This window comes from Mastigoproctus giganteus, chromosome 4 (genome assembly GCF_048544385.1).
Source record: "Mastigoproctus giganteus isolate SK-2022 chromosome 4, ASM4854438v1, whole genome shotgun sequence".
Lineage (NCBI taxonomy): Eukaryota > Metazoa > Arthropoda > Arachnida > Uropygi > Thelyphonidae > Mastigoproctus > Mastigoproctus giganteus.
The window spans coordinates 146,978,361-147,003,887 of NC_143578.1; the positions used below are offsets into that span (position 1 = coordinate 146,978,361).

Below are 25,527 nucleotides of genomic sequence, written 5' to 3' on the forward strand. Positions count from 1 at the left end.
GGGACAGAAGAGGATCCTTTCTGTGTTTGCGGAGGCCTGAAGAGCAGGCAGCACCTCATGTATGATTGCCAGCTCTATGAAGACTTCCGCAATATCCTGATAACAACACTGACCTACTTATCCAGAGGACAGGAACACCACCTGCTAGACACAGGTGGTGTTCCTGACCTCTGGGTAAGTAGACCCTGACTTTTACCCTTTCCACTGACTTCTAATCTCTCTTGGCACAAGCACATTACAAATATTGCTTCCTCTGCATCTAAAAAACTTGGTTTTTTTCTTTCGCCCTCGCCAATACTTTTCTTCCAAACAGCTGCTCACTCTGTATAAATCGCAAATCCGCCCTGCCATGGAACATTGTTCCCACATCTGGGATGGTGCCCCCAAAACCTCCCTCAGGCTTCTCGATTCCATTCAGAAGAGGGTAGTTAGTTTAATAATTGATTCATCTCTAACAGAGTCTCTCCACTCGCTCTCTTATAGACGTACTGTATCTGCTGCATGCCTTTTCTACAGATACCTCGCTAGTAAGGGTGAGAAGACGGTTCTATTTCCCCTAGCATTGTCGCTGTTGTGGGTATTATTGCATCAGGCAATCATGTAACCAATCACTGCCTGCAATAAAGATATATATACTTCCATGGGCACTCTTCTTCTGAATTGGCTTCTATAATTTCCGCTCTCTCTTTCAAAACAGTCCGAACACGTGCCGCCACCAGCCAACATCCATTTACTGTCCAACTTCAAACTCATAGAACCAACTTTTCACCCACACTTTCGCCCCACACAAGTTACAAAGTTTAATTACGTCCTAATTACATCGTTTATAATCCATTTGACTTTTCCAATCCTAGCGCTCACCCCCACTATATATACATATACAGGGTATCTCAAAAATATTGGTACAAACGTTTAGGGGAGGTAAGTAACATTTAAGGAATGTGAATCGCATAACCGGAAACGTCACGGGAAAGTAGTAGCAGAGGCAGAAGAAGCAGAAATGACACGAGACAGTAATTAGTGGCAAACATTTATTTGACATAATATTAACAATGGAGTATGAGATGGATGCATTTCATAATGTTGTAACAGATGCTCGAAGGTTCCACCATGAGACGCGACGCATGCGTCACACCGACGCAACATGGATTGGCTGACACGGTCGAACATACCTGGAGTTTCTTTGACAGTAGCAGCAGCGCAGACGAGTCTCGCCATGAGATCCATTTCCGTCTCCACAGGCGATTCATGCATGATAGATTTGAGCGCCCCCACAGAAAGAAATCAAGGCTCGATAAATCAGATGAGAGTGGGGGCGAGGCAACGGGTCCACCACGGCAGCCATACGCCTGTTCAAATCGTCATGAACACACCTTCCATAATGGGCAGGCGCCCCGTCATGTTGAAACCAAATGTTGCGTCTCTCTTTTTGCTGGAACATCGTCAAGTAACCCTGGTAGAACTTGTTCAAGAAAGATCCGATATTTAGCGGAGTTCATCCGGGATGGTAACAGGTATGGGCCGACTAAGCAGTCACCGACCATACTTGCACTCACATTTATTGCGAAGCGATGTTGTGTCGCATGGGGGCGCACACCGTGTGGGCTGTCGTGAGCTCACACATGAGCATTGTGCTGATTGAATAAGCCATCCCTAGTGAAATTAACCTCATCCGTGAACAAAACATAGTCTGTAAAATTCAAGTCTTGAACACTTTCTTGGAGAAACCACTGCGCAAAAGCCACACGTGCAGGCTGATCTTGGGGGAGCAGTAACTTAACCCTTTGGGGATGAAAGGGGGTGTATGGAATCGTCGTGCCAGACACGTACACTGCAACAAGACACTCCTAAGGCAGAAGCAACGGCACGTGTGCTGGTAGTAGGATTATTCTGGACGGCATTCAACACACTTTCTTCCATGGCGGGAGTTCGCGTCGAACGTCGTCTGCCCGCACTACACCTGTTACCTCTAAATGACCCATAATCGCACAAATTTTGGTGCACACGCGCAAACAAACGGTGGTCCGGTACATGTCTGTCTGGGAAGCGTTCTCCATAAATTCGTTGAGCGGCTCGTCCATTGCCCTCTGCTAATCTATACACTAGGTGCGTGTCTGCCAGCTCACAGTATATCGATGCATGCTCTTCTTGTGGCGACTACTGCTTGAGTGAGTAAAACAGAAATTTTCCCTCTCGCTAAATTATGAACAGCTCTGTGTACTGGAAACGTCACCGAATTACGGTGACGTTTCCAGTTATGGGCTCCTATGCGATTCAAATTCCTTTTGATGTTTCCTACCTCCCCTAAACATTTGTACCAATATTTTTGAAACACCCTGTATATATACAGTATTTTTTTTTTACATAGGCCCTAGGAACTGAAATTTCAGAAAACTTGGTGGCAGGGCCTGCCAGAATAAAATATTGAGCTACTGGGTACCTGGTTTGTGAGGCCAAGTGTGGAAAACGGTGGGTCCCAATAAGGGCCCAATGGCTAAATGTCCAGAAGAACAACGGTACATAACACTATACATAGCCCACACACTCTTAAATCTCTGGCCTTAACAGTGAACTGTGACACCGCAATGAAAGCAACGCGGAGATGGGGGAACCTCTGGTGCAGTGAGACACGAAAACACTTTACAATTTACCCAAACATTATTGCTGACCAGCCATTATCCTGCTGTCTTTCAGCAGGATAATGGCTGGTTCGCAAAACATGAGGAAGGTATTGATTGCCCTTTCTCATGTTCTTAGATTGCGAACGTAACATAATTAATTAATACACAACTTGATACGGAAGGTATATAAAGGGAACTCGTAGATAATTAATACTTGATATTGAAAAATATATATACCGTTATAACTCTGTTGGGATACAAGTTTAGGGTTATAATTTTGTACTGAAATTGAAATTTTAGTGAAATTAAATCGAAATCATGACTCAGACGAGAGCAGCAAAGCAAAAGGCTCAAGCTAATGGGAGTGCTGTGACTCAGAGGAGAACTGAGGGGAGCAGTTGCCCTCTGAATCACAGCATTTTGAAGTAGGGTTAAATTTGAAAGTGTCTGCAATTCTGCCCAGACACGATAGGAGGGAGTATATGATGAGAGCCTTGTCGATAAATTCGGCCCTGGAAAGATTGTGCAAGGTTCAAGGGGTAGAATTTTTTTCAGCCTGGAATGTACTTGTTAACAGGAGAGATTGCTTCTACAGGGATGGGATACACTTAAATAGAAAGGGTGCAAGAATATTTGCTGATGCTATCGAGGCAGTGTTAGGTGGGTCGGAAAACTGCTAGCTTGGGGGAGACAAAGACTAATGGATTAACAGTAGCCACTGGCAGAGGTGAAAGAGATTCTTGCACTGCTTCTATTCGAATGAGCAGCAGCCTGAAAAACAAGATGCAGGATATTTCAGAGACTGCTGGAAATCATTGTGATACAAGTAAACACAAGGGTTGTGTTAGGGTAGCTAAGAATAGAAACAAGTGCAGGTATACTTGCGTGTACACCAATGCTAGGAGTTTAATAAATAAATTTGATGAATTTGAGGTATTGCTCAAAACATCAAAGGCAGATATTGTTGGGATATCAGAGACGTGGTGTCACACAGATATAAGGAATGCAGAACTGGAATTTGGGGAGTACAATGTGTATAGAAAGGATAGACAGGACAGGAGGGGAGGAGGGGTTATGCTATTAGTTAAAAAACACATAAAATCCAAGGAAGTGAAGCCAGTCGACATTGATGGACAGGGCAGTGTCGAGTCAGTTTGGTGTGACATATGCATAGGTAAATCAAAATTGAGAGTAGGAGTGTGCTATAGGCCTAATGACTCTGATGAGTATAATAAGATACTCTACAGGGAAATAGAATGGGCCAGTAAATCAGAGAGTCTTATAATGGGGGATTTTAATTTCCCAGATATTGACTGGAATTTGTGGGTTGGTCACTCACACACTAGCAGGGCTTTTGTGGATTTATTGGATGATTGTTTTCTACACCAGCATGTTCAGGAGGCAACTAGAGGGAGTAATACTCTTGATCTGATTATAAGTAGTGATTCTTCATGCATTAGGAATCTGCAGATAAAGGAACCACTGGGTGGCAGTGATCACAGTGTGCTGAAGTGGGATTTACTCAAGGAGGTAACTACCATCAGAGGCAAAGGGAAGGGTTTTTGCTTTCGTAAAGGCGACTATGATGGTCTGAGACAGTATTTAAATTCTATACAGTGGGACCAACTGATGATGTTACCAACAGCAAATTCAAAATGGGAAGCATTCAAGGAACTAATCTTGGAAGCTACCAGGCTTTACATACCAACCAAGTAATATTGTTCAAGGTTCAGGCCTAAATGGTTGTCAGATGAACTAATGAGACATATGGCAGAGAAGAAAAATGCATGGGATACATACAAATTAATGGGGGACATGGAAGCCTATGATAGATATAAGTTGGTCTGTAACCAAGTCACAAAGGAGATTAGGCAGGCAAAGGCAGATTATGAGAAATCCTTGGCAAAGGATGCAAAGAAAAACAGAAAAGAGTTCTTTACCTATTTAAACTCAAGAAGGAAAGGGATGAATCAGATTGGTCCACTGGATGTTGATGGCTCAACAGTTGAGGATCCTGCTCAGGTGGCTAACGATCTAAATGAGTTTTTGCATCTACATTCACACATGAGGAGTTATTCAGGAAGGAGAATGTCGTAGGTGAAGTAAACATTGGCAGTGAGCTAGATTATTTTCTAATAACTGAGAGGAAAGTGGAGGAGAAATTGCTGAGGATAAAGATAGAAAAGACACCAGGGGTGGATGGGATCTATCCAGTTATATTAAAGGAGGCAGCAAAGGAAGTAAGCAAACCCCTAGCCATAATTATGAGAGCTTCTTTGGACTCAGGGGAGGTACCCATGGACTGGAGATGTGCAAATGTAACCCCAGTTCACAAAGGAGGATCAAAGGCTGACACAAGTAATTATAGACCTGTTAGTTTAACTTCAGTTCCAGGAAAATTAATGGAGGCACTGGTTAAAGAAGCACTGCAGGATCATCTGGACAAGAATTCAGTTATAGCTCAGACACAGCATGGTTTTGTTAAGGGCAGGTCTTGTCTGACCAATTTGATTGGTTACTATGATGTAGTCACAAAAGAACTGGATGCAGGGAATAACTTTGATATTATATATTTGGATCTTAGAAAGGCTTTTGATACTGTTGCGCATGGAAGACTGCTGCACAAATTGGAGAAGTGTGGCATTGGAGGCAAATTGCTGCTATGGCTAAAGGGATGGTTGAGTGGCAGAAGACAGAGAGTGGTAATCAATGGACACTGCTCAACGTGGACTAATGTTATTAGTGGAGTTCCTCAGGGTTCAGTGTTGGGTCCATTGTTGTTTTCTGTATTTATAAATGATATTGATGATGGTGTATCAGGCTTAATGTCCAAGTTTGCAGACGATACCAAGGTTGGCAGGGTTGTTAAGGACACTACTGATACTATGCTGCTGCAACAGGATCTGGAAAGGTTGAGCAGATGGGCTGAGAGGTGGCAAATGAAGTTTAACATTGACAAATGTAAAGTACTACATATGGGAAACAGTAACCCCAGATCAAAGTATCAACTCTGTGGTACTACGCTGACAGTGGTTGAGAATGAAAAGGACCTGGGGGTAATTGTGCAGGCAGATATGAAGTTCTCTGAGCAGTGCAGACGAGCTGCAAGAGTAGCTCATGGTGTCTTGTCAATGATATACAGGAATTTTTCTAGCAGGGATAAGGATGTGATTATTCCCTTGTATAAGGCATTGGTCAGGCCACACCTTGAGTACTGTATACAGGTCTGGAGGCCTCATTTCAAGAAGGATGTAGAGCTGCTCGAACGAATACAGAGAAGGGCAACAAGATTAGTGAATGGAACAAAGGGTTGCTCTTACGAAGAAAGGCTTAAGTTTTGCAAATTACAGAGCCTGGAGACTAGGCATCGGCGAGGTGATCTGATAGAGGTGTATAAGGCTTTGAATGGCTTGAGCATGCTCAATGCCGATGGGATTCTTATTCTTGCTCAGAACAATCACCTGAGAGGGCATAAATTCAAATTGAGGAAGGACGGATGTCGGATAGATGTGCGGAAATTTGCCTTTAGCCAGCGGGCAGTTGGTTTGTGGAATAGACTCCCATCGCTTGTTGTTGAAGTTGATAGCCTAAATAAATTTAAGGCTCAGCTGGACAGGTATTTCGAACGAACGGAGGGGTGAAATGGGAGTAGTGGTTGTGTTTTTTTTTTTTTTTTTTTGGCTGATGCTGAATAAGCTTGCTTTCTTGCATCATATGCCTCTACTAATGCTAATGCTAATTTTAAAATGCACTGCTTGCATGATGTTTGTGGACAATCGGGTACGGGATATTATATTGCCATGGGGGAATGTCTTTGTGTGTGCGCGATGCAAGGAGTGTAACGAAATCAGGCAACAATTCAGCGTTGTTTTGGGCCTATATGAGAGCTTGAAGGACAGGGTGGATGCCCTCGAAGGAACTAAATTGAGGGGCCCATCAAGCTCTCAGCTGCCCACATCAACGCCAGAGCTTGCACTTGTTCACCACGCAACACAGCGGCAACCCCCCAAGGCAGAATGCGCTGGTCCCACAGGAACTAGTAATTGTTGTTGACTCTATTGTCAGGGAAACGGGGAACATGCTTTGTAAAATGGATAGGTGGAACAGGACAAGGGTATGTCTGCCAGGGGGAAAGGTTGATGACGTTGTAGAGCGGATATCATGTTTTAAGGGCACCAAAGGTGATATAGTTATACGGTGATAACTCTATCAAAAGGTGATACGTTGGCACAAATGATATCAAGAGTAGGAGACCGGCGGAATTACTTAACAAGTACAGGTCACTGTTGAAAAAAAGCCGTGAATTAGGGTTGAATTTGAAAGTGTCTGCAATTCTGTCCAGACACGATAGGAGGGAGTATATGATGAGAGCCTTGTCGATCAATTCGGCCCTGAAAAGATTGTGCAAGGCTCAAGGGGTAGAATTTTTTTCAGCCTGGACTGTATTTGTTAACAGGAGACACTGCTTCTACAGGGATGGCATACACTTAAATAGAAAAGGTGCAAGAATATTTGCTGATGTTATCGAGGCAGTGTTAAGAGGGTCGTAAAACTGCTAGCTTGGGGGGATACAAAGATTAATAGATTAACAGTAGCCACTGGCAGAGGTGAAAGTGATTCTTTCACTGCTTCTATTGGAATGAGCAGAAGCCTGAAAAACAAGCTGCAGAATATTTCAGAGACTGCTGGGAGTCATTGCGGTATAAGTAAACACATGGGTTGCATTAGGGTAGCTAAGAATAGAAACAGGTGCAAGTATACTTGCGTGTACACCAATGCTAGGAGTTTGGTAAATAGATTTGATGAATTTAAGGTATTGCACAAAGCATCAAAGGCGGATACTGTTGGGATATCAGAGACGTGGTGTCACACAGAAATAAGGAATGCAGAACTGGAATTTGGGGAGTACAACGCCTACTGAAAGGACAGACAGGATAGAAAGAGAGGAGGGGTTATGCTATTAGTTATTAGTTAAGGATCACATAAAATCCAAGGAAGTGAAGCCAGTGGACATCGCTGGACAGTGCAATGTCGAGTCAGTTTGCTGTAACATAAGCATTGGGAGATCAAACATGAGAGTAGCAATGTGCTATAGGCCGAATGACTCTAATGAGTATAATAAGAAACTGTACAGGGAAATAAAGTGAGCCAGTACATCAGAAAGTCTTATAATGGTGGATTTTAATTTCTCATATATTGACTGAAATTTGTGAGTTGGTCACTCCCACACTAGCAAGGCTTTTGTGGATTTATTGGATGATTGTTTTCTACATTAACATGTTCGGCAAGCAACTAGAGGGAGTAATACTCTTGATCTGATTATCAGTAGTGATTCTTCATGCGTTAAGAATCTGCAGATAAACAAACCACTAGGTGGCAGTGATCACAGTGTGCTGAAGTAGCATTTACTCAAAGAGGTAAAGGTAAAGAGGTAGAGTTAACTACAATCAGGTTAAAGGGAAGGGTTACTGCTTTCGTAAAGGCGCCTACGATGGTCTGAGACAGTATTTAAATTCCATACAGTAGGACTAACTGAAGATGTTACCAACAGCAAATTCAAAATGGGAAGCATTCAAATGAGTTTGATGTTTCTGTGGATGATATCTTGAGTTTGGCATGTAGCCGTTGTTTTTCTTTAAACTGGTGCATAAAGATGCTGAACTAACACGGTTTTGAGCGTGGGAAGATTACGCAAACTCTTGACATGGCCTCTCTAGCAATGAAAGACAACCATTTCTGCTGCCAAAACGCAGCTTCCTCTCTATCGATTTCACTGGGAGTTCGTCAGGGGTAGAGCCTAAAGAGATCCATTGCTGTTTCAATTTTTAGGTATTTTGGATCATATACAGCTTTCCTGATCTTTTCAATCGAGTTCGATTGGTTATAGCATTTTTTCAACAGGATGAGAGAAGCTTCAATTGTCTTGTGGTCGGAGGGAAATGCCGAATTAGAACTGATTACAACATCAAGACTCCCATGGCTGGAAACGATTCTCTGTAATGTGGCTTCTCCGCGAGAGGGGGGGGGTACGCAGATGCAATGGAGGTTGAAACTCGACAGATCTGAAATTAACTGATCGAGGACCTTTGATGCAGCTGGCAGTGGGAAGGTTGAAGTCTCCGAGATATATTACTATCTGGTTGCACTTGATAGAGGTCAGGAGCCAAGCGGCAAAATTAGTAATGCATTGGTCCGTAACGGGAGAGGGGTAAGTAAACTGCACATACTATCAACTATAGTCATTCGACTAGATAGCAGCCCAGTACAGCCTAAAAATCGTTAACAGGGTTTGCCCAAGGTTTGATCAGAGGGAACTGTTGCCTTTGGCAGATTAACTACGCTGAGTTTGATCTTTCTGTGGATGACCTCTTGAGTTTGGCATGTACCCGTTGTTTTTCTTTAAACTGGTCCATAAAGATGCTGGACTAACACGGCTTTGAGCGTGGGAAGATGTTCTGCATGAGGCATTTCACATGTTAATGGTTGGCAGGCTTGATCTGGATTACGTTTCTAGGGTTACTTTCCTTGAGTATGGTGGCTGATTGGAGGTGGATTCCCCTTGAACAGAGTGTGGGACTAGGACCCGCCCTACTAGTAATATGCACTTGTATCTGGTTATCAGACAGGAAAGATGGAACGGACCACCCGAGCAGAAGACTTTTGAAGAGTTCTGGGACAACATATGGAGCAGAGAAGTAAGACATAACAGCCGAATCCCCTCCATTCGGCTGTTATATGTTACTTCCTATATCTTACTAGAACGCAAGAAAACATGAGGGGTTATTCAGCGAGGGGAATGCCAGAGGTGTATTCAACTCTGGTAGTAAGTTAGATAATCTTGTAATAACTGAGAGTAAAGTGGGGCAGAAATTGTTGAAGATAAACACTAGAAAGGCACCTGGGGTGGATGGGATCTATCCAGTTATATTAAAGGAGGCAGCAAAGGAAGTAAGCAACCCCTTAGCCATAATTACGAGAGCTTCCTTGGACTCAGGGGAAGTACCCATTGACTGGAGATGTGCAAATGTGACCCCAATTCACAAAGGAGAATCAAAGGGTGTAACAAGTAATTATAGACCTGTGAGTTTAACTTCTGTTCCAGGAAAATTAATGGAGGCACTGGGTAAAGAAGCACTGCAGGATCATCTAGACAAGATTTCAGTTATAGTTCGGACACAACATGGTTTTGTTAAGGGGAAGACTTGCCTGACTAATTTGATTGGACACTATGATTCAGTCACAAAAGAGCTGGATGCAGGGAATAACTTTGATATTATATACTTGAATCTTAGAAAAGCTTTTTATAGTTTTGTACATGGAAGACTGCTGCACAAATTGGAGCAGTGTGGCATTGGAGGCAAATTGCTGCTATGGATGAAGGGGTGGTTGAGGGGGAGAAGACAGAGGGTGGTAATCAAAGGACACTGTTCATCGTGGACTAATGTTATTAGTGGAGTCCCTCAGGGTTCAGTGTTGGGTCCGTTATTGTTTTCTGTATTTATAAAAAATATAGATGATGGTATATCAAGCTTAATGTCCAAGTTTGCAGACGATACAAAAGTTGGCAGGGTTGTTAAGGACACTACTGACACTACGCTGCAGCAACAGGATCTGGAAAGGTTGAGCAGATGGGCTGAGAGGTGGTAAATGAAGTTTAACATTGACAAATGTAAAGTACTACATATGGGAAACAGCAACCCCAGAGCAACGTAACAACTCTGTTGTACTACACTGACAGTGATAGAGAATGAAAAGGACCTGGGGATAATTGTGCAGGCCGATATGAAGTTATGAAGTTCTCTGAGCAGTGCAGACGTGCTGCAAGAGTAGCTCATGGTGTCTTGTCAATGATATACAGGAATTTTTCTAGCAGGGATAAGGAGGTGATTATTCCCTTATATAAGGCAATGGTCAAGCCAGACTTTGAGTACTGTATACAGGTCTGGAGGCCTCGTTTCAAGAAGGATGTAGAGCTGCCGGACGGAGAACAGAGAAGTGCAACATGATTAGTGAATGGAACAAAGGGTTGCTCTTACGAAGAAAGGCTTAACGTTTGCAAATTACAGTGTCTGGAGACTAGGCACCGGCGAGGTGATCTGATAGAGGTGTATAAAACCTTGAGTGGTTTGAGGATGCTCAATGCTGATGAGATTCTTCCTCTTACTCAGAATAATCACTTGAGAGGGCATAAATTCAAATTGAGGAAAGACAGATGTAGGATAGATGTGCGGAAATTTGCCTTTAGCGAGCGGATAGTTGGTTGGTGGAACAGACTTCCATCCCTTGTTGTGGAGGTTGATAGCCTAAATAAATTTAAGGCTCAGCTGGACAGGTATTTCGAACGAACGGAGGAGTGAAGTGGAAGTTTTTTTTTTTTTTTTTTAGCTGATGCTGCATAACTTGCTTTCTTGCATCATATGCCTCTACTAACGCTAATGCTAATGTTCAGGTATTGCTCTGGCCACCAAATTCCCCAGACATCGGTCCCATCAAGCATCTGCAGCATTCTTTAAACATTCGTTTCTCAGAAAAGGAGAATGCTTGCTAATTGGCTGGTCGGTCAATGAATCGATCAATCGTCATCGTCCTCCCCATAACCGGATGGAAAAGGCCCTGGTTCGAATCTCGTCTATGACGCGAGGAACTTTGAACTTTTTTCACTCCATGGCTGAGTTATTCTGTCTCAGGCGTAGATAGTAAGTTTTATTTCCCCCAGAAACTGGGGTTTTTCGTCCAGCAAAATAGGCAAATCGACCCGAGAACACACGCAATTTACAGATACAAATACGAGTTTATGTTATCAATTACAGGTAACCCTAATATAATAATTTGATTTTTTTTTGTGCAGTGCACCATTAACTGAGCAACAGCAAACAATTGTCCTAACTGATGATAATAACACCACTGGAGCAGCCATTCACAGAAATTGAACTCAACACTGAATTGGACAAAACCCAAGAAAAGAAGACAACCAGCAAAGACCTCCTCGCGGTGGATGTTGTGAAGAAATTTGTTGGCCTTTATCCAAAATTTCTGCTTGCTGCTTACAACACGTTTCTCGCAGATTATACCTTTCCAATTATCTGGAAAGAAGCTATTTTCAAGTCGAATGAAACCCCTGACAAGAAACATGAATAACCGAGGTCTTATAGGGCTGTAGTCCTGCTCCCCGTTTTATTCGAACTGTTAGAAAGACTTATCCTCTACCGAGTTTCCAACTATTGTACTATGCAGATGAAAACTTAGCCTGACCCAATATGGATACTTCCGTGCTGAGACCTGCTATCAGCACAGAATACGCAATACTGAAATTAATAATCAACCATCACTGATTCCAGGCATTCACTTGCAATGATTGTTGATTTTGCTGGGGCCTTTGACCGACTACAGTGGCCCAGCATAGTAAGTAGGCTCCAGTATTTTAAAATTCCACTTAATTTGTATAATTGTATGAAATCATATCTAAGTGACCGTCGTGATGTTGTCACTGCCAAGTAACAGCCCCGAGGTTGATTTAGGACTCTGTCCTGGTAATCATTTTTTGGTCCATTGTCAATGTCCTGGACGAGTTTCTTGGGAATGCCTTGAGCATGTTGAGTTTCTCGCGTTTCCTGATGACTTGGTCTTGGTAATGAGAGATGACACAAGAGGTAGACTGGAAACTCATGCTAACAGGATCTGGGTATATTCTTACCATGTGCATGCCATATCCAAATATTTCATTACTTCATACAGCATGTCCCCCCTCCCACTTTTCCTTACTATAGAATTGTCAAACTAATAGAGTAAGCTTTTCTGCGAAATGATCTAAACCTCCCCAACACTTCCTAGTTCATTTCACAAATGTACGTGGTCTCAATTCTAATCTCAATGATCTCCATTTCCCCTGGCAGTCTGCCAAACCCCATATACTTTTGATTCAATTACTGCTCATCTCAGTTGCCCAAATTAATTTCTATATGATGCCTTTCGCCTTAAAGATGGTACTTGTACATATGACCGTTCCGATGTTCCCTGCCAGAGACTTGGTAATTTGGAATCTCCTTTTCGATCTTCTCTGGCTTAATTTCTCTACATCATTGTGTCAAATTCATCTGTTGTCTCTACCGTTATACCAACTCCACTACCTGGAGCTCTTATACTTCCTCTTTTTGCAATTTGAATTTCTCCAGTCCCACTTTCCTAACAGTGAGGTAATTTTTCTTGGTGATTATAAGGTTCACAACTCCAGAAGGCTTCCGTTTTCCAGTCACACTGACCCAGCTGTTCGAGATGCTGTCGCTTTTGCAATTACTAATCACTTGGCACAAATTGTTCATTTACCTACAAGAATACCGGACAATCCTAACCATACAGTCAACACGTTTGATATTTTTCTCACAAACAACCCTTTCAAATACACGGTTGAAGTGAGTGGTCCTTTAGACACCTCAGATAAAAACTTGGCAATTGTCTCTTTTCCAATGGAGCCTTTAGCTAATGGCTATTCCCAATCTCGTATTGTTTTACATTAAATGAACGCAAAATAGGATAACCTGCGAGATTTCTTTCTTTCTTTTCCTTGGACGGATTACTGTTTCAAACCTTCTGATCTTTTGCTCAGATCATGTAAGTGAAATTATTCTTGTAGGAATGGAATCCTTTAATCCACATTAAACTCTCGTCCTTTATCTAAACCCTGGTTTTCCAATAAATGTGTTAAGTCTGTTCAAGAGAAGAACGTTGCATATCGTAATTGGCTTGTTTCCAATACTTCAGTTTCATTTTTTGCCTAGACCAGAGCTCACAACAATTGTAAAGCAGTTATTAATCAGTCCAAACTATATTTCGAACAGGCTAAGCGTAGAAAACTTACTTCTTGTCCTAATGGTAGCCGAGCATTCGGGTCTCTTACCAAAGCTATTGGCCGCAACTTTTGCCCATCTCTGCTCACACCTCTGTCAAAACTAGATGGTTCTGTTGTCACTTCATCTCAGCTGCTAGCATCCCATTTTTCTTCCAACATATGTATTAATGATCTTGGTAAAACACCTCCCACCATTCCCAGCACGCTCCATTCAATGCCTCCTGTGGTCTTCCGTCAAAAGGATGTCGAAAGGATTTTGACGAATCTTGATGCTAAGAAAGCTCTAGGTGATGGTATTCCTCCACTTGTTCTCAAAACCTGTGCTCCTAAACTGACTCCTGATATCATATATTTGATATCATATATTTTGATATCATATATTTGATACCATATATTTTGATATCATATATTTCGACCTCAGGACCTGTTCTTTGCCACCTTTTTTCACTTTCTTATTCCAAAGTTGTTTTTCCTTCTGCTTGAAGATTTGCTCATATCCAACCTGTTCCTAAAAAGGGTGACAAATCCCTCTCATCCAATTATCGTCCCATTGCAATTACTTCCACTCTTTCTTAAGTAATGGAAAAATCAATTAACCGCCAACTCTTAAACTATTTAGAAACCTTCTGTCACATCAACGATCGCAAGTATGGATTCCGTCAGTGTCCATCCACAATGGTGATATATTCTGGATTATATTACCAATTTATTGACAAATAAATTGGTAATAATTTAAAAACTTAGGTAAAACACAAGCTGTTGCTCTTGGCATCCCAAACGCTTTCGATAGTGTTTGGCACAATGGTCTTCTAAACAAGCTTTCATCTTTGGTTTGCCAACTGTTTTTGTAATTGGTATCCAGTTTTCTCTCTGATCACTCATTGTGATGGCAGACGGCTCTCTGTCTTCTAACTTCTCCACTAATGCTGGTGTCTCCCAAGGTTCAGGGTTGGTGGGGAAGGTTCTTTTCCCCACTTTTTCCTCTTGTATATTAATGACCTTCTTCCATTGACTGGAAGTCCTATCCATAGTTTTGCTGATGATAGCACATTGCATTCCACTTTCCATTTGAGAAACCTTGCCCTGCTCAATCAGCTTCAACTTCTCGAATATCCGCTACCAGTTCCTTAAATACCGATCTCCAGTTAATTCTCTTAAATCTCACAAAAAGGATGCTTCTGCTCCCATGCTTATCTTTTGTGACACTCCGATTTCTAGGCAAAATGATATATCTCTTTTGGGGATTACCCTGACTTCTAATCTCTCTTGGCATTAAATATTGCTTCTTCTGCATCTAAAAAACTTGGTTTTCTGCTTCGGTCTTGACGTTACGTTTCTTCCAAACAGCTGTTCACTCTGGTCAAATGGCAGTTCCGCTCTACCATGGAATACTGCTCCCACAAGTGGAGCGGTTCCCCAAAACCTCTCTGGCTTCTAGATTACATATAGAAGAGGGCAGTAGGTTAATTAATGACTCATCTCTAACAGAGTCTCTCCACTCGCTGTCTCAAGAGTTCAAGTCTAATACTGTATATCAACAAATATCTTCTTTCGTCTTCTCAACCTCGAACCAAGCATGGTACTAAGTACTATTGGTCATAATACCACTCGTGTTTGGGGTGTTCATAAAAAAAAAAAAAAAGATGTACTGTTTCTGCTGCATGTCTTTTTATTCAGATGCTTCCATGGGCACTGTTCTTCTGAATTAGCTTCTATAATTCCTGCTCTTTCTTTCAAACCAGTCCAATCACGTGCCGCCACCAGCCAACATCCATTACTGTCCAACTTCAAACTCACAGAACCAACTTTTCATCTTCCTCGTTTATTCATTCAGCTGCCGATTTCTGGAACAACCTTCCAGAAATCGGCAGTTGAATGAATACGTATTTCCTGAAAATTACAGTCTACAAGAGTTCAAGTCTAATACTGTATATCAACAAATATCTTCTTTCGTCTTCTCAACCTCGAACCAAGCATGGTACTAAGTACTATTGGTCATAATACCACTCGTGTTTGGGGTGTTAATAAAAAAAAAAAAAAAAAAAAAAAAAACACTCCATCCAGAGAGCACCACTTACAGTTACCAGGAAAATCCACACAGTTAGCACCCCTGCACACCAAGTCCTTGCAGGCTGCCTTCTCCTTCACTTGGAGGTCATCCGCAGAGATCTCTTGCAACGCTTGAAGAGGGGCATTCCAATGACAATAAATGATATTTTACCCTTCAAAAAATGTACAAATGATCCAGTGCGTGAGAAGAATGAAATCTAAGAAAAAGAATAGAAACATTACAAAAATGCCAACTTACTCTCCCCAAATCAATACGGATTCAGAAATTGTCGTTCCATTGTTGATGCCCTGGAGAACATGACTGAGGATGCAGAAAGCATGGACAGAAAATATTTCTTAGCCATCTCAGTTGACTTTGCCATGGCATTTTACACACTTTGGTGGCCAATCGTCTTCGGCAGACTCTGTACAGAAAATCTCCCTAGCAATCTGTACCAATGCATAAAACATTATCTATTCCAGCTTAGCATAACTGTCAGGACACCGTATAGCAAAGTTACGCGCCAAATCTACAGAGGATGTCCTCATGGTAACCGCCCTGAGCCCCTTCTGGTAACATCGTACTTGATGAGTACGATGTTCCCAGAACATAAACCTGTAGAAAGTCCAGTCTGAAGTATATGCAGACGACTTAGTCCTTACTCTTTCCGCAGATACCAGATCCCAATTGGAAGCTGCAGAAAATAGAGCACTCGGCATTTTACAGGACCGGGCCTGGCACAACCAACTAGAAATCTCACCAGTAAAGGCAAATTCCATCCTGCATAAAAACTCTCCCAACGTAGCGAGGCCACCACAAATCAATATCCAAGGGAGAACTATCCGGTTAACAACCGAGATGGAGTGATCTTGGAAAGGAATCTCTCTCACACACCACACCTGAAATATCTACATACGAAGATTGGAAAATATACTGCACTCGTAGCAAGAATCGCACATCGGGACTGGGGATTGAAGCGACGCGCGCTCACCCTCTTCTATGTTCACCTATGCATCCTGTATCTGGTTTTCAAAGGCCACGCCAGCAATCAACAAGAGGAAGCTTCACTCAATTCATCACACCATCCTGCTCACCATCACGGGGCCTGCTGCACATTCAGCACCCGTGCTTTGCAAGTTCTGACCAGTGTGCTACCTCTAGATATAGTCAAGTGTGGTTTGTTTTATATGCTTTCCAAAAGTAAAGCCATCTCCTGTCTGGATTTTACCACTGATCCCTCAAATAACATAAAGGCCCAGAAGAAGCGCCTCACTGCATACTTGCAGCAGGTCTGGCAGGTAGGTGGATACACGCTACAAAAGGAGAAATCGCTGAAACCTCATACCTACAATAGCAACAGTATACCGAAAATCTCCAACATGATACTCCCCTGGCTTATACGTCACCTTTTTGTTAACCTGCCATGGATCTATCAGTGGAAAACTCACTGCACTCGGGATCACCAAAAACCCACAATGCCTCTGTGGTTCCCTCGAAAGTTGAGACCAGTGCGAATATGAGTGCCAAATATGAAGATTTGAGATGTCTCTTCGTTACTAGGATACATTACCTTCGTAAAAACCAAGAACAGCACATCCTCGAAAGAGAAGAAAAATATTTCGCCTTTACGAGCTATGCACAAGACTTATTCGCACGACGAAGACCCTACCATGGATATGTCACTACCTGGATCAACATCACAACCAAGAAAAAGAAGACAACACCTATATTTTGGGAATCAATGCAGAGGCCTACCAGCAAATGAGACTACACCACCACCACCAAATCAGAAAAGATCCAGTATAGGACAACTACAGTTGCATTCCTATATATATCCCTACTGACTTACAGATCACCGGATAGGACTTTAACTAGCAAACTGGACATCACCACTGAAATTGAGATCACCACTGAAATTGACATCACGATCAGACCTGAATGAGAAGAGTAAGAAGATTGTGTCAAATTGCGATCACGCTTGTGCTCCCTTGCACGGCTACTTTTCTCACATTCCCATCCCCAATTTTCGCCTGATGGATGGCTGTATTCCATTGTACCTGGGGATGCCTTCTTCATCCCCCATACTTCAACCTGTTCCACTCCCCTTTCTTGACTCTAAAGTTCACACACTCTTAACTTTTTTTTCTTTTTACATTGGTCTCTCTCAGGAAGCTTAGGTCTCCTTGGCAGAGTCTAGCCAGAGAATAATGGACAGCCTGGCTACCTCCTTGCCGTGTGTGCAGGTAACGTGTGGTCCCACCAGAGGCCCTGCAGCCAAATTGCAGGACACCTAACAGAACCCAACATAAAACTACGTATTCAACACAGAATACTTTTCTGGCATTTACAGTACTTCTGTATTTCTTCGCAGTGTACATATGGTGCAGATGTGGGAAACCACAGGTGGCACCTGACTCTAACACTGTGCACACTTCATTTCCGAGAAAATGTAAATGAAACACCATATTTCTCGTTTTGTTTTTTTTTTTTTAACGCGTCCCATTTTCCTTTTCTTTCTTCTGCATACGAGAGGCGACTTTTGTGTGTATGCAGCATGGCCGATGCAATAGACACAGGCGAAGCAATTCTAGTATTTTGCGTCATGTGAGTCACTTATCACTTCACGAAATGTACCATTTTCTTTGGTGTTTTTCAAAGTATTGACGTTTTGGTGGTTATAAACTCTGTAACATTAATTGAAGGGTATAGTAATTAATTAAAATTCAGTTTGCTGTATATGTATCTGAAATATGTATCTGTTATAGGTCGTGAGATGCCCAACCGAATGTGTAGTTCAACGGACACGTTGAAACTAGAATTCCCTTTCCTAAATGAAAGTCATAATGTTATTGGTAAAGTTTTAAGCGCTGTTTGTACAGCTGAATTTTCTTTTGAACATGATGGTCGTTCAGATATTACATAGCAAAGAAGCAGTTGGAGCAAAAAGTGCAAGCCGTAAACTAACCTCTTTAATGACAAAACAACAAGATTTGAATGGCGAACTGCACCATTTACATCTTTCTGAAATGTAAATGATGCTAGGTTTCCATAGTATTAAGCATAGCCATTCGTTTAGATCAGTGGATTGAACATCTAGCATCATATGAATCTTATTCTCAAAAATATTCGCATGTGCAAGAACAAAATGTGAACGTATAGTTGCGAATGAACTGGCTCCTTCTGCATTTCATGAAATGATAAGTGACTCACGTGAGGCAAAATGCGTATGGTAGATTCATCAAATCACTCAAGCCGAGCATTGGTCCCAGGATTGGGGAGGTATTTTATACCTACGAAAGGAATACAAGTGAAATTGCTGGAATTCCAAAATCTCGTAGGAAAAACGTCGGAGATTTTAGTAGATAACATTCTGTCCATATTGGAGAAATAAAAATTAACCAACAAGATAATAGCATTTTGTGGCAACTACTGCAACACCAACTCACCAACTTCGGTGGCATTGTGAGAAAGGGCAAGAATAATATCTTTCATAAGTTAAGCAAGAACATGAAAATGAACATCTTGGGAGTAGGCATATCGTGCATAACGCTTTGCAAACAAGTGCAGATATGTTGCCAATTGATGTGGAAGCAATTATTAACAAAGTGTTTCAACATTGCCATGTTTTCACTATTAGAGTTGAACCACTGAAATGCTTCTGCAATTTTGCTGAAGTGGAATACAAGCAACTTTTAGGGAGTGTGAAGAGATGGCTTTCCTTGCTGTCTTCAATGGAAACAATGATTGAAATGTTTGATGGTCTCAAGTCATATTTTCTATCACAAGATAAAAGTCCCAAACTCTTGAGTTTTATATTTTTTTAATAATGCACAGTCAACAAAGTGTTGACTGGCATCTCTGGTTGATGTTCATTCACAGTCAATTTAAAATGTATAATAACGCTATCAAAACGACTGAACGAGAGGATATCTGTGGCAGTGAAGTGGCTCAAGACTGGTTGCACTGACAGAACAAATGCTCGATAGGAAGGAGTAACTTTTTTTTTTTACATCTGCTATCCTGGAACTCAAAAACCAACTGATAGAGGATGGTATCATCAGAGATATTTAATTTACTGAAACCATCAACAATTTCTATGATACTTTCTTAGAATACGTGGAAAACTGGGACAAGCCTTTTGCAGAGCTCTGTGACTTTAAATGGGTTTTGTTGAATATCCCTCCATCTTGTTGTGTTGTTCAAAATTGTGTCCAAAATTAGCACCAACATACTAAAAGTAATAGATGAAGACGAACTATTCAATGAGGTGAATCATGAGAAAAATATATGTGAATCTAAGATTGATCATTGGAAGAAATATGGTGTGACGACAAGCGAGATGTGGACATAGACAATTTAGACAATAAAAAAGAAGAGTTTTAGGAACATAATACACATTGTGAGTATTTTGTTAGGAATGCAGGGCACAAATGCATCATTTAAAGACATTTCTTATATGGACTCTTACAATTTCTTAAAGGAACAGCGAAAGGTTTTGGAAGATATTCAGTCATCTAAAAATATGACGGAGATATTAGTATCATATGTTCTGGTGCATTTGCTCAATAAAGATTTGTGTAATTTGACAATGTTAATGTGAGACTACGACAACGATAAATATGTAAGTAACCTACGTTAATTTTAATCAAATCAACAGTAATGCTAGTTGGCATGAAACGAGCACAAGAGGAGCGTTTTAACTAGTATGACAGTCGAATCATGTCAACTCGCAATGAGTGTCCCATTCTTTTTTGTTTTATAAATCTGGCCACCCTATACTAGGGGCCCTGCGGCTAAGTAGAAACAAGAGAACCCAACACAATACCACACACACACACACACACACTTACACTTCTTCTGGCATTTACAGAATTCTGTATACTTCATAAGAGTATTGATGAAATAGTTGTGGAAGACCACCTATAGCGCCTTACCCTAAATACTATGCCACTATGAGTGCGTGTGTGATCAGGAAGTGAGGCCAGACATGCTGGTCCATATTCTCCTTTTTCCTTTCCAGAGGACGGGTTATGATCTTCCTATTTTCTAGATTGAACCCACAACAGGAAGTACTTCTGACAGCCACAGTGAGACAGGGGAAGTAACTGTTGTGACCAAGCAAAGATAAGGAATCGTTATTAAGAATATAAAAAATAAAGAAATGTACCTTTCTTTGGTTGCTCCTTTCAAAGACTTAAAAACAAAGATATGGTTATTAAATCAAATAGGTTTAAGAAAATCAGAAAAGTAAATAACCGGTAATCACTTCAGAAAAATCTCACTAGAAGCACATAGAAATCAAGTTACACATCGCTAGGCATCCGAAGCCCAAGAATTTCCAGTCAAGATCAAAAACAGAAAGAAACCGAAATTTCTTCTGATCTTTTAAGCAACAAGAAGCTTTCTAAATGAGATTTTATCGGTAAGAAAAAGCAAAGATAAGCAGCTTGATATACGGCAGAATTTTTGCTTTTTGCTTATTTGCTTATTTTGCTGCCCTGTGTTTAAAACCAGAGTGAAAGTAAAAATTCCAATACACACATAGATGATATTAAGAAGAGCTCAATAAGCCAGTGTGGAGTTATTTAGTTGAACAAGTTGCATTTTCCGATTTACAATCGCACAAAATTCATTATTAGCAGGTTTGCACTATATCTGTCAGTTGTAAACTCACTGGCAGCATACAGAGCTGTATTTTTCAAGCGTATTTTTTTTTTTTATATTAACTCATTAAGTAATCAGATTTGTCGTTGGTAACTTTACCTGAGAGACAGTGATTCTCTAGGTAGTCGATATCTTCCTCTGTCCGGTGAAACGATGCTGGTTGGGAGTGACGGGTTTTAGAATATAAACGGCAAAGGCGACGTCGATAGTGATATGTTGCAGAATGACAAGGAGGAACTTCCCGAAGGCACAAGTCTTCGCAATCTGTGCGTTGAGCTACATCAGAGATATCTTTAGTTGGAATCCCAAGGAACTTGTGTTTCAGGACACGTTCAAATGTCCATAACTTTGCACACGTGGTTTCTGCAAAAAAATTCACAATTAATGTAATTCTATATCTTTTGAACTTAATTTATCAATAAATTAATGCACTTTTGCTGTGTCATTTAATATTCTTTACTATCTTATGGTTAGTGGAAGGTAAAAGATTAAATTAAATTTTCCGTTTATACTCCGGGACGACCAAACGGTCAGGGGAGTTCACAAGATGACAGAATACAAGAAACAGCACCGTATTCAGCAGTCACGGGCTTGAACCCCGGTCACTCAAGGCACGTGTACTTATGCACCCGCGCGCCTGACCACTAGGCTACGGCATAGCTATAACGAAAACAGTTTCTCTAAAATGGCATCATTATACGATATCTCATTTTGAATTCCTTCATAACGAGTTGCTTCACACGTGCACCTTACAAGCTGTTCATAACGTTTGTGCCTGTTCCTGGACTAAAATGCTTTTGTCAAGTTATGTGGGTTAAATGTTACCGGCCTAAAATGCTTTTGTCAAGTTATGTGGGTTAAATGTTACCGGCCTAAAATGCTTTTGTCAAGTTATGTAGGTTAAATGTTACCGGCCTAGGCCTTTTGTTTTTTAGGTTGGAGATTATTATCCTTGATTACTTTTATCTTGTATACCTTGATTATTTTTCTTTACCTTGATGATTTTTCTTTTATCTTGTATATAACCTTATAACCTTTAATTTTTGATATTTATGTTAATTTTCAAAATTTAGCCAGCTTGCTTTGAAAACCTCAAAGTATTGTTTGATTGCCTCAATATGTTGAGGTTAATCTTGTGTACAGCGTTTAACTTTTGTATAGTTGTTAAGATAGCCTGTCTCTCTTTTTTTTTTAACAATTTTTGACAAGAGTCTTTGTTCGAGCTTTGTTCGGCCCTTGACGTCCCTCTCTTTTGCTGCTGCTGGTTAGTAGTCTCTGGTCTACCTTTTCGTGGTGGTGACGCGTGTCAGGCTTTTTGATTCCGGGTAGCCAACAGCCAGTTCATTTCTAGCCATGTCCACAGAGTCCTGTATCTTAACAGTGAAATGAGGCGCAGATGAACTAACTTCCAGGTGGCCACCCTGCACAAATACATACATAAATACAGCACTGATACTGTTTCGTTTTCCGTACAGTTTATTTTTGCTGTATAAAAAAAATATATATATACATTTTTTTTGTATATATATATATTATATACATAAAAAAATCTTTACTTTTGTTGTTCTCTTGTTTATTTAATGGCACAGTGGTTGCTGTAGCAAACTTGTGCCTATCTCGTTAATTCAAAATACGCAGTCGTCAGTAGAGATTAGAACTTGGTGTAATTGAATTCTTTTCATATAAGTGAAAAATTCTGTCAAATTTGCCTCTTTCCCGATCACGTGATGGAGGTCCATTTAAATCACCATAAATCGTGAATTACCATAAATTACTCATGACACTTTAAACGTGAACTGAAAATTGCGGACCTGGTCATTTTAATAGTGAACACAACCAGTAAGATAGTGTCAATCAATCAATCCACAAATTAATCAGAAATAAATAGCAGTTTTACCGTAAGTGAAGCCGATATGTGAAGTTCTTTAAGTTCACATATCGGCAGGGACCAAACCCAGTGAGAAGATAAAGATGTGTCAGATTAGTGCAATCAATATGGGCTATTCAGAGAACAACTTCGTGCATATTCAGGAGAAAGCTGAATTTCTTTTACTGCGGTTCTTGTTGTAGTTTCATTTATTGGGCTTCTCAGGTTTGTGTCATTTGATTATTATGACGCATTCCTTACAACAGATTTAGAATTCATAACTGGGATTTGCACATGCGTGATATAATTTATGGCTGGTTGTTTTGGTGCTCAGTGTGCATATTCATTTACTATAATTACATGGAATCGAACAAAAAGTAAATGTCTTTTGCAATTTAATTAGTCGGGACTTTATTTATCTAGATCTAGTTAATGTTCTTGGGATCCTTCCGGATCTCAAGAACACTAACCAGAATACCAATCCTGAACAGATATGTAGTCAACAAAGCTGCCTGAAACATCTTCGCTGAAACAGTCATTGCCGCGACTTCCTCGCTGCAGACAGATGGGACACCAGACGACTCTGATACCCTCCAACGTAAAATTATAAACCTCATTACCATCAGCAGCCATTAAAACGAAAAACACCCCGCCACCCTGGTGGAACCGGGAGATCCAGGCCCTGCGAAGGGAAGTCATTAAAAGGAGAAAAGAATTTCAACATGCCCGCAGAACGTGGCCAGCCATAGAAGTGGACGCATTGAGGCAGCGATACAGAGAGGTCCGAAACCAATACACGGACAAAATAAAGAAAAGCAAAAGGAAAACGTGGGAGCACTTCGTCTCCACAACTGGGAACGCGCACCCCTCGGGGGGTGGTATATAAGATCCCCACCAATAAACTCCCCAGAGGCAAGGTCCTCACTACCACAAGAACACCGCAGGGCCTTTCAACAACAACGTGGGAACAATCGATTGAAAATATACTAAACTGTATCTACAAAGAATCTGGGCACCCCAACACTGAAGCGCAACTCCAACCATGCCGGGATAATAAAGATTAGGACACGGAAACCCGAGAACAGCCACTTACACGAGAAGAACCCCTGTGCGTAGCAACACAAATCAGACCAAAGAAGTGTCCGGAAAAAGATATGTTGAGCCAGAGGTAGTGAAGCGAGTGGCCGAGCTGACTGGGATCTCCTACTCAAGCTATACAATTGCTGCCTGGAACATGGATACTTTTCCACGGACTGGAGAGTGGCAGGCTTGAAGCTAATATTGAAAACCCCCAGAAAGAATCCGGAATTACCAACATTATACAAACCCATAGAATTGCTATCAGTGCTAAGTAAATTGTATGAGAGACTTTTGTACAAACGCATCCAGCAACATTAGGGCTGTCTACAACTGAAGCAATGAGAAACCTACTTGCGGCTGCAAGCGAATGCCAAACCAAATTTTTTTGGTGATTGCAGTGGAGTTTGCTGGGCCGTTCAACTCCCTTTGGTGGCCGAGAGTCCTCGGCAGACTACGGACGGCGAATATACCGTTCAACCTTTACAACAACATAAAGACATATCTTTCACGACGGAAGATCGAAGTTATAGCACCCTAACAAAGGCTCATTAGAACAGTCCGCAGGGGTCTGTACTGGGCCCGCTCTTTTGGAATATGGTCTTCGACGACTTCCTTAACACTGACCTGGGAGAGGTTCGGAGCCAGGAAATCGCACACAACCTTGTCCTGGTGAAGCCGACTCAAGGGCCCAACTAGAAGTTCGGCAAACAACGCCCTAATGATCCTTCAAAACTGGACAACCGCGAATCATCTACAGATTTTGCATGATGAAACTACATCCATCCTGCTCAAAGGAACACTGAATATTAGGAGACCACCACAAATCAAAATAAGTGGAACAACTGTACAGCTGGCTACACAGATGAGATACCTCGGAGTCATACTCAATAACAACTTCTCCTTCCAACAGCATCTGAAACACTTAAGAATTAAAATCAGAAGATACACAGCTCTAGTTGCCAGGATTTTCAGACATGACTGGGGCCGCGATAAGAGATTACTCTTCCTATACTACAAAGCAACCTTCCTACCAATGCTTTTTTTGCTATGCGGCCGCAATCTGGTACCATAAAAACTACGATGGCAGTAAACAAAAGAATCCTGTACTCGTTCCAAAGAACAATACTCCTAGAAATGACCCGGGCATGTAACACTATCAGTACACAGGCACTGCAAGGACCCTCCCTCTGGACATGGAGATTGTAAGACGCTGCCTGCTCTATCACTTGTCAAAAGGAGTTTCGACGACATTTATGGGTTTTATCACGGTACCCGCAAACGGTAAGACAGCAGAAAAGAATCGACTGGTGATTCATCTGAAACATGAATGGCAAAACCGTTGGACAACCTCAACCAAAGGAGAGATAACGCGAAAGTTCCTACCCAATGTCGACAAATT

At 41.4% G+C, this 25,527-nt stretch overlaps 1 protein-coding gene across 1 annotated transcript in view; it reads right to left on the reverse strand.

Annotated features, from left to right (window-relative positions):
* LOC150087119 (uncharacterized) overlaps positions 1-25,527 on the reverse strand; it is a 447,878-nt gene that overhangs the window by 239,373 nt on the left and 182,978 nt on the right. Inside the window, exon 15 of the mRNA XM_090372381.1 lies at positions 21,281-21,544. Within this exon, the coding sequence (XP_090228507.1) occupies positions 21,281-21,544 (264 nt within the window). The remainder of the gene's footprint in view (positions 1-21,280; positions 21,545-25,527) is intronic.